The sequence below is a fragment of the Xenopus tropicalis genome, chromosome 5 (assembly GCF_000004195.4).
Source record: "Xenopus tropicalis strain Nigerian chromosome 5, UCB_Xtro_10.0, whole genome shotgun sequence".
Classification (NCBI taxonomy): domain Eukaryota; kingdom Metazoa; phylum Chordata; class Amphibia; order Anura; family Pipidae; genus Xenopus; species Xenopus tropicalis.
In genome coordinates, this window is record NC_030681.2 from 15,956,417 (window position 1) to 15,966,594 (window position 10,178).

The window sequence follows — 10,178 nt, forward strand, 5'->3', positions numbered from 1 at the left end:
GAATGCAAACTAGAGTTTAATCTTGAGATTAAATCCTTGAGAATGACAGCAATGAATCAGTCTATGAAGAGACAGCAGTAATAACTTCAGTCTCCCTCCCCTCCCTCTGTCCTTGGGGTGAGTGAGGGTGGTTGCACTTTCATTGGCTAAACCCAACCTCAGCAAGAGAAAAACAATGTAACGCTGGCTAGAACTCTAACAGCTTTAATCTCTCTGATTTTTATGACATTTACAAAAAGTGCATTTCTCCAAATTAATTAATTAATCTAAACTGGAAAATTGTCCTATTAGAAAATGAGAAAAATTATTTTGGGTTTAACGAGAGACGTCTTTCATAACTATGTGGAATTGCTATCAAAACTGTGAGATTTCTGTACATCAAGAAATAATAGCTAGCACACAAGCGGATAGTTCAGGGTGCAAGACAGTAAAGGCCCATTTAACGTTTTACACCAGTGATCCCCAACCAGTGGTTCGGGAGCAACATTTTGTTCACCAACCCCTTGAATGTTGTCCCCAGTGGCCTCAAAGCAGGTCTTCATTCGTGAATTTCTAACTTGGAGGCATAAAGACCATGTGTACAGCCAAACTGGGCCTCCTGTAGTCTGCCAGTTTGCACTGGGCTACCAGATAACCTATCACAGCCTTTATTAGTCACCTACTAGGATTTTCATGCTTGTGTTGCTCCTCAACTTTTTTATATTTAATGTCGCTAACGGGTAAAAAAGCTTGGGGGTCCCTGTTTTACACCATGCATAGTCCTCTTCTGTTGTGATACCGCCCTAAGCCTGGTTAAAATACATCATAAGGAATTAGGCACTGCTAAATTAAACTCAAGATAACCCTAATATAACCCTCTTTAATTGGATATTACAGCCCTGATTCAACCTACACTTCCAGCACCCAATGATCAGGTGAGACATTGGTTCATTATTGGCAGATCTGAATATAGTATTATTATACTATATATTATATAATTAAGGGTAACCTCTAGGTGTCTATGAATTAAAATGGCCAGCATTCCCCCTATCTTTTTACTGATGTAGGAATAATGGGAATTAAAGTTCCCATATCTCGAATTGCAAAAGCTTTAATATAAGCCATATTTCTAGCCTTTATGTCTGACTTAATCTTAGATTGAAGATGAGTGCAAATGGAATGCTCCTCCACACTACTTTATATAGTATACAGAGAGAAAGTCATCATACAAAGGTCATTAAATAAATAATTAGGAGCCCACAAAGTCAGTTTATCCATGGGATTCACTATCACTAAGAAAGATCTTTCTACGGTATCACCAAGTAATCAACAAACATAACCCGCCAACCTTCACCTTCAGCTACAATCTGAATACACTCAATCTGGGAGTATAATAAAAGCTTCCCATCAGATTGGGCCTGGCCAGGGATGAAAGTAGTCATGTATTGTGTGGGAAGAATCATAAAACAACCCAGTAATAACCAGCCATTAACCTATACCAGCAAGTGCAAAGCTGGGGTTTCACTTAGTCAATAAAAATCTATTAACAACTGAATGAATATACACTGAGGATACATCTGCCAGGTCAGAGAAGATACTTGGGTATAAAAGCTACATTAAAGCAGTTGAATAAAACATAGAGCACGTTGAAGATGGAAATGCACTCATGGCTCCAAAATAAAAGATTCAGTAATGATAAAAATGGAAAGAATGAACTGAGTTGGCTAAAATGCTCTGATATAATACAAGGTGTTTGGTCAGGGAAATATTATTCAATAACCCTGTAGTTTGTGCTAAGTATTATCAGCCATGCTCTACTCCTACTGAGATTCAGAAGAATAAGGGGGGCAGAGTGATCCGTGGAGTGGTGGTATGTTCCAGATAAGAGTTCCTTGCTTGGAAAAACTCAATAGGTGGAATTATTTTACCCTAAAAAAAGCCAGGAGCAGAGATGGAGATCTCCCAAGTGTTGGCATTGACTCTAAATCTACACACAAATAGTCTTCACAGAAAATCCTTTTATAATTCACAAGGTTGTAAATGAGAATTAAATTGGCAAATATGTCCATGAGTTCCTATTCGGTATTTGGGAAACATCAATTGGAGCAACACATGGAAGCTTGATAACCATATGGCAAGCAGGACCTTTTACTGCAACTAAACCATACAGTATTATGGGAAGCAAAGTAGCAAGCATGCTTCAGTGTGATCCTACTGACTGGGAAGCTTGGCAGCATACTCTAGCAACTGTCCGGGGCGCAGGGTAGCAAGCAGGGTCCAGCACGATCATACGGATGATCTGCAAGTCAGGAAGATAAATTTGCTTCAGTGGAAATCCATTAGCCGTCTGGGAAGTGGGGTAGCAGACAAATCAGCTGAGTCCTATCAATATTCTGGGAAGCAGGATGCTTCTGTGGGATCCTATTACCCCCCTGTAAAGGACGGTGGCCAGCGGGCTTCAGATCACTTCAAAAGCAGGGCACTATGATCCCCAAAGGAACCATAGATCCTAGTAACTACCTTAGAAGTAAGGTTATGTGATTCACAGAAATACCTAAACGGGAAACAGGTCCATGTGAAGAATTCAACAGGATCAAGCTGTCTGAGAAGTGGAGTAACACGGTTATATCATCTCCCGTCTGTAGGAGCTAAGAACACTTGAGATCCCATATAACACAACCACAAATAAACACAAATAAAACATATAAACTGACATAATTAGCACAGTGGGTACTGTGAAAACTGCTTGACAAACATCATGCCTTACACAAACCCAATACTAATCTAATGCACAAAAGAACAAGTGCAAAGTAGCACAGGGCACTGTTTGTGTCTTTATTAGCTCTAAGTCTAGATACCTTACTATACTCCCAACTGCCATCTCTCACTTTGGGTCATTAAACAGGGTAAGTTCCTTAAACATTCATGGCCCGAGGCACCAAGGTTGGCTTCTCTTTTACTGAAGGGGCTACAACTGAAGCAAAAAAAATCAATCCCAGGCTGCCGGCATGAAATATAAGTTCCATGTGCTGAGCAATATATTACTGGTGCCTGAACAGAAGGAGAAAGAAGAGTAAAGAGATGGCTTCCCATGTCCTTACCATTAGATCTCCGGACAATGTTCTCCAAAAATGTATTCTGAGGGGCAACCAGCCCTCTCCGGCCCCCTGCCACGGTCATGCTGGTACAGTCCCGAGTTAAAGAGTTTCAGGACAGCGTTAAGCTGTAAAACACCCAGATTCCTCTCATTTCTCACTCTGTGAGGTCCTCATGGTCCTGCCTGGGATTCAGCTTATAATAACAGAATAAGAAGCAGTGGCTGTGCAAGATGCTCTCCCAGTCATCCTCTCCAACACTCCTCGTCCACCTCACTTACTCCTCCTCTGCCCCCACCTCCCACTCACTAGGTTCCCCTGCTCAGCTGAGCTTCCCTGATATAAAGCTCTGAGCTCTCCAGGGTCCTGAAGGAAACATCTCCATGCAACTGTCAGATAGGAGATAAAAAACTGCTCTTGGCTTGAAGGGGGGGGGGGGATTCCTGTAGCTTTCCCAGTCCTAATTCTCAATGTCCAAGTGGCATCATTTACCAACCATTTTTTGTTTTTCTATTTTTCAGAAATCCAGCCTGTCCCAACTGCCGCCCTCCAGCTGTTCTTGAACTGCAGCCAAATGCTCTCGGGGGCTGTGGGAGTTGTAGTTCAAAGACAGCAGTTTGAACATTTCTGTTCTAGAGCCTTTTATAGATTCCCCTCTAGCTGTGGTGAGTCACAAAGTAATATACCCACTGGGGCTTCTATTATAAGGACTGTAAGAAGTGAGCAGTTAAATCCCACCAACTGCATGGCTGCATCTTACAATGAGTCAGTGAGTATCTCTTTATACTTTTTTATAGATTGCCAACAGATTTTGTATGGGCTGTTTATTCTCCTGGCTTGCTCACCTTGGAGGGGGCATTGGATATACCCCCCCCCCCCAGTGATTGGTCTTTGGCTGTCAGGGGACACTGGGAGTTGCAGTACAATGATTGAGGGCCCCATGTTAGAAATCCCAGCTTTGCCTTGCTGACCCTTTAACCTTCCCTGCTCTTCCCTATGCACCATCCCGGCACTGCCGCCGCCGCTGCTGATTTAATTAGGGATGCACCTAACATGCTCTGCATTCTAAGCAGTCAGTGCTGCAGTGCAACTCGCTGCGAGTGTCATTGTCAGTGAGGTTGATCAGACAAGGGATGCAGATGGCACAGAATACAGTTATACAGAATTAGAGCGGAGGAAAGGCTCATTACCCCAGGCCATGCTCCCCTCTGCAATACATATAAAGGCCACTTCCAGCTGCAGTGGGATCACTCCGTATCAGTATAATTCCCACTTTTTAACATTAAAACTCTAAGGCATCTCTGAATTATTGCCCTCCAGGGAAGCCCTGCTATTGGGCCACTGTTTATTAGATTGATTCATATATTAAACAAATCCCTTATCCCAACTGTGTTTTTTATTCAGCTGCTCGACTCTTGTATCTTTCATCCCATCGGAGCTGGGTTGTCTCTCCTTATTGTAGCTCTCAGGGGATGGGTATTGGCCAATGCCAGGTTACAGTGACACAAAACTGACCATATTCTTCCCCTTTATTATCAGCTTGGCATGTATAGACTGAAGGTCCAGTAATACTGATATGAGAATACCCAGCTCTGAAAGCAGGTTGGCAACATGATAGTTATCCTTATAACCCCATATTAGTTTGTCAAGTGGTCTTTGTGCTGCCGTAGAACTACATGACCCAAGAGTAGGTTGTAATAGAAAAAGCACTTGAAACAACTTGCCTCATACAAACTTAACCACAACATGCCTGGACTACAACTCCCAGCACCCCCCTGACAGTTGAATCCTGGTTGGACATCCCTGATTTATTTAACCCCTCCAGCTCATATGAAGTTCCCTGCGTTCTAACATTGTAACCCCCCCCCCCCACATCATTCTTTCTGGCCCTCCAGTTGCATCTTCCACCATCACCTGCCAGTTAGTGGTTTAGTAATAGTCAGCGTTGGAGTTCCACCAGATTATAATAGTAGCAACTCCCACCCCCAGCAATACAAGCAGACAGCATGCTACACACTACAATAAAGTTTGTTGTTACCCCATTCCCAGTGCTGATATAGAGAACTTGGCAGAGACTAAATGGCGCGTACAGCTTATAGCATGTATCCTGCCTCCGCTCAGTAATGCACCTTTACCGTATCATTACTGTAACCCCCCATCATCCCTTACCCTCTGGGGTCCCCTATACAGCCCCCTCCACTCACAATACAACTTTAATACATTTATAAGTATTTTTAGATATGCAACTCCAATGAACTCAGTCACACACTCACTCCCTTACACACACTCAGCTGCACAATCACTCAGTTGCACACTCACTCCCACCCTTACACAAACTCAGTCGCACACTCACTCCCTTACACACACTCAGTTGTACACTCACTCCCTTACACACACTCAATCCCTTACACACACTCATTCCCTTACACACACTCAGTTGCACACTCACTCCCTTACACACACTGGTGCAATACCCAAGAGGCTTGGCTAATTTCCAGCAGGATGCCAATGCAATGTGCCACAGACCATGTTCTTGTCTCTGTGAGTTCTGGCTCTTTATTACCTTCCACCGATCTCTCACCCCTTGGGGACGGGGGGGGAAATATAAATAAGCAGATGCTCCTTAACTGATGGCAGCCAGATGGAATGCTCTTTCAGAGAAAGGGTTAAACATCACCAACAGAATCAAGCCAATCCCAGGCTGGTGGCACAAAATATTAAGCAAGTAGAACATCCCGGTCCTGTCTGTATCTGCACCATTAACTCCTTGCAGGCTGCTGACTCCTAATGATATATATATTTTTTTAGCTTTGCGCTGGACAGAGGGAGAAAGAAGAGTAAAGAGATGGCTTCCCGGCTCCTTACCATTAGATCTCCGGACAATGTTCTCCAAAAATGTATTTTGGGGAGCGACCAGCCCTCTGCGACCCCCTGCCATGGTCAGGCTGGTACAGTCCCGAGCTGGAGGGGTTTCAGGACAGCGGAGAGATGGAAGGCACCCAGATTCCTCTCGTGTCTCTCTGTGAGGTCCTCATGGTCCTGCCTGGGAGTCAGCTTCCAATAGCGGGAGAAGAACTGGTGGCTGTGCAAGCTGCTCTCCCACTCATCCTCTCCAACACTCCTCATCCACCTCACTTACTCCTCCTCTGCCCCCACTCGTCCCTTTCCCACCTCCCACCTACTAGGTCCCCCTGCTCAGCCGAGCCCCCCAGCTATGGGCAATGGGCAGCGCTGAGCTCTCCGGGGTCCTGAAGGAAACATCTCCATGCAGGGGGCAATCAGACGCAGGATAGAAACTGCTCTTGGCTTGGAAAGGATTTCTCTAGCTTTCCCACTCCCCCTCCTACCTCACTCTGCCTTTTCTTTTTTTAAACACTTGTTCCATTGGTCTCTATTCGTACTGTTCCACTGAGTCTCTTGCAAATAGGAAACAGTAGACCCTAGTGCCCATAGATTAATAACCAGTCACTGCCCCCCCCACACACACTCAAGACATATGATTCATGTCTAAACACACAGTTCCCCAGTCCTGTGGTCAAACTACAACTCCCAGCATCCTCTCTGCTTTACTGTCTCGTCTTGCTGACACTTTGACCTTCCTATGTACTTTGCAGGCTCCTGATTTTAATTAAGAATGCGCCCAACATCCTCTGCATTCTAACCAGGCAGCGCACAGTGTGGCTCCTTCTGTGCTTCATTGGCACCGTGGCTTCACAGACAAGGGACGCAGATGGACAATAATGGGGACGGCCCTTGTCTTTCCCTTAGGGGCAAGTAAAAGACTTCCTTATGACCCCCAGTCGCTCCTCATCCATTCCATGGGCGCAAGTTTACAAGCCAAGCTCCGTATTACAGAAATCAGTATATAAAGAAACTGCAGTAATCTGCAAACCTTCACAATGAGTCTCAAAAATTGAATTTTTGCAGAAAATAAGAGAATACAGCAGTAAGGGCTGAATGGTCATTTTTAATTAGTAATAAACATGGTCTAGACAGCTTTTTGAAAAAGGTTTGATGAGAGTAGTGTTTGCCTATCTGCAATCACACACACATATACATGTGATGCATTTATTTTACTTTCAAGTGTGAGACAAAATAGGTTAATGACATACAGGTATTGCCTTACAGAGGGGGGAACTGACAGTGCCTGGTTAGTGGCTTTGGGGAGAGACAGCAATGAGTTAATGACAGCCAGGGGCTGGTGTGCAGAGGGACAGCAGAGGGTTAATGGCAACTGGTGGCTGCTTCGTAGGTTACAAAAGAGTTTAGGGTGTCCAAGATAGTTGGAGGTTAATGACAACTGGTAGCAGTGGTGTTAGTAACATTATAGGGTTAACGACAGCCAATTGTTGGTTAGTAGGTAACGGAAAAACTGCCCCCAGACTGTAAAGCGGTTGTTATTGGGCTGTTTGTTTAAATTCTTTTGTCTGCCCCCTACTTCCACCCCAGCCTTATTGCAAAAGTGCAGATAATCACAGCAACTAAGTATTCATCCCCCTTGTGGTTGGGATGAATACATGGGAAGCTTTTCTGTAGTGGGTTAATGACAGCCGTTGGTTGGTTATTAGTTGTTAGAGATGGTTACTGACACCCAGTGGTGTAACTAGATGTTACTGGGCCCCACAACAAATTCAATTTGGGGCCCCTATAGTTGACCTATTCTATTAAGATATATTTTAAGTGCTGTATAATTAAGGCCTTATTGGGACCCCTACACTCCTGGGCCTGCAGGGTCTGCTTCCTCTGTAGTTAAACCCCCACTGACACCTGATGGCTGGTTAATAAGTTGCAGAAGAGTTATAGATAGAATAGATATAATGACAGTAAGCAATTGGTCAGATGTTGGATGCCATAGAGGGTTAATGATTAAAGGGGTAATAATATTGTGGGTTAATTAAGGTTTAGAGATGCCCAAAGGATTGTGTTTTAGGGCAGTGGTGTCCAACTTTATACAAGCAGTGGGCTGGTTATGGCTCCAGTTTGAAGGCTGATTTATATCAGAAATATGTCAAAAAATTCTATAGAGCACTTGAGTAGACCCCTTCGAAATGCAATATCCAACCAGTGGGTCTACAGCCCTGGGCTAAGCGTAAGTAATATGCAAGGTACTGGGAGATGCAACTTATTTCAGAACCTTGGACAGTGCAGGCACCAAGCCTCTTGCAAAAGAGCAAACAGACTGGTGCTAATAAAAAATCTGCATCTTTGCCGGGGGTGTAACTACAGGGGATTCAGGGGATGTGACAAAAAAATCATCAAAACCATTTGCTGACTGCAACCCTATAGGTTATGCCACAGCGGCATCTAGTGGTGGAAACTGCAACAGCAGCCAGGCAAAAAAGTCCCAGATTTACAATCAGCAGTGGCCCCCCTAGAGACCACCAACAATGTCCACAGCATCAATAACATAAATATGAACTATAGCTATGAACTGGATACGTCCACAGTGAGTTATAGTGGAATACAATAAAGCTAAAGCAAAAATTGGCAAACGCTAATTAGTAATTAACAGTACCAATTAAGTGAAGCAGCAGGGGAATGCTGGATTTCATTAGAGGAATTTCCACAAATATAACATCACTCACCCAAGTACAGGAGTGAGCTATAGCTTGGCATGTTGGGGGGGTCCTGGGAGTTATAGTTCAGCAACAGCTGATTGATCATAGGCTAGAAACTCATTATCTCACGCATAGATACACAGGATTTGATTATGAGACATCAACAGCTTAAAAAACATCTGGAGAGTGGTAGACTGAAGCCTTTGACTCTGACCTGGGCATTATTTGCATGTTCTCCCATCACCCCCAATCAGTCAGGGTGATTTATCCTGATAAAACGTGATAAGGACCTTTAAGTGTAAGCTCCATGGGTGCAGTAATGAACAGTATCTGTAAATGTGCTGTGTAATGGTGTCAGCCCTATACAATACCTGGCAGTGCCATCTGCTGGTTGAAGATCATATTGCATCACAGCTGCTGTTTCTATTTTTATGTATGCATGTATAACTTTATTTATAAAGCGCTACTTATGTACGCAGCGCTTATGTCCACTAGGTCAGTTGTATTTGGACTTTTAAAGGTTAAAGACCCTTTAAAATCTGATATTTGGCGATATCCCCCCCCCCCCCCCCCTTTAGCTCATTACAAGGGTTCAGATATAGGAAAACACTGCTGTTTCTGCCACTGATTCATCTTTCGTAAAAACTCTAGGACAGAACTAGGGTTGCCACCTCACCCCTTTGATACTGGCCACATATTGAATCCACATTCTGCAGGGCTAGTTAGCAATTCATTGAGATGCACGCTGCAGACTAAACTGATTTATGTGCAGCCATGCAGCATTTAGATTAACAGCTAACTAGCCATGCAGGATGTGGATTTAATGTGTGGCCGGTGTCACAGGGGTGAGGTGGCAACCCTAGTCACAACATTAGCTTTCCCCCCTGTCTTCCCATAATTCTATAAGCTGCCTTCAAGGGTATCTAGTAGAGCCAATAAGCCTTCTAACCCACTCATGATGTCCTGTCTGGGTGGAGTTTACAATAAAGCAGTGATCCCCAACCAGTGGCTCGTGAGTAACATGTTGCTCCCCAACCCCTTGGATGTTGCTCTCAGTGCCCCCAAACCAGGGAGTTATTTTTGATTTTTGAGTTATTTCTGCTAAGGAGGCAAGTAGGCTGCCAGTCCACATACATAGTAACATAATAAGTTAGGTTGAAAAAAGGCGTACGTCCATCACGTTCAACCATAATGCCTATATATAACCTGCCTAACTGCTAGTTGATCCAGAGGAAGGCAAAAAACCCCATCTGAAGCCTCTCTAATTTGCCGCAGAGGGGAAAAAATTCCTTCCTGAGTCCAAGATGGCAATCGGACCAGTCCCTGGATCAACTTGTACTAAGAGCTATCTCCCATAACCCTGTATTCCCTCACTTGTACTGAGAGCTATCCCCCCTACCCCTGTATTCCCTCACTTGTACTGAGAGCTATCCCCCCTACCCCTGTATTCCCTCACTTGTACTGAGAGCTATCTCCCCTACCCCTGTATTCCCTCACTTGTACTGAGAGCTATCTCCCATACCCCTGTATTCCCTCACTTGTACTG

At 44.2% G+C, this 10,178-nt stretch overlaps 1 protein-coding gene across 1 annotated transcript in view; it reads right to left on the minus strand.

The window, feature by feature from the left end:
* kcnh1 (potassium voltage-gated channel subfamily H member 1) overlaps positions 1-6,327 on the minus strand; it is a 209,006-nt gene extending 202,679 nt beyond the window's left edge. The window contains exon 1 of the mRNA XM_031902899.1: positions 5,940-6,327. Coding sequence (XP_031758759.1) covers positions 5,940-6,012 — 73 coding nt within the window. The 5' untranslated portion in view covers positions 6,013-6,327. The remainder of the gene's footprint in view (positions 1-5,939) is intronic.
* Between the last annotated feature and the right edge of the window lie 3,851 nt (positions 6,328-10,178).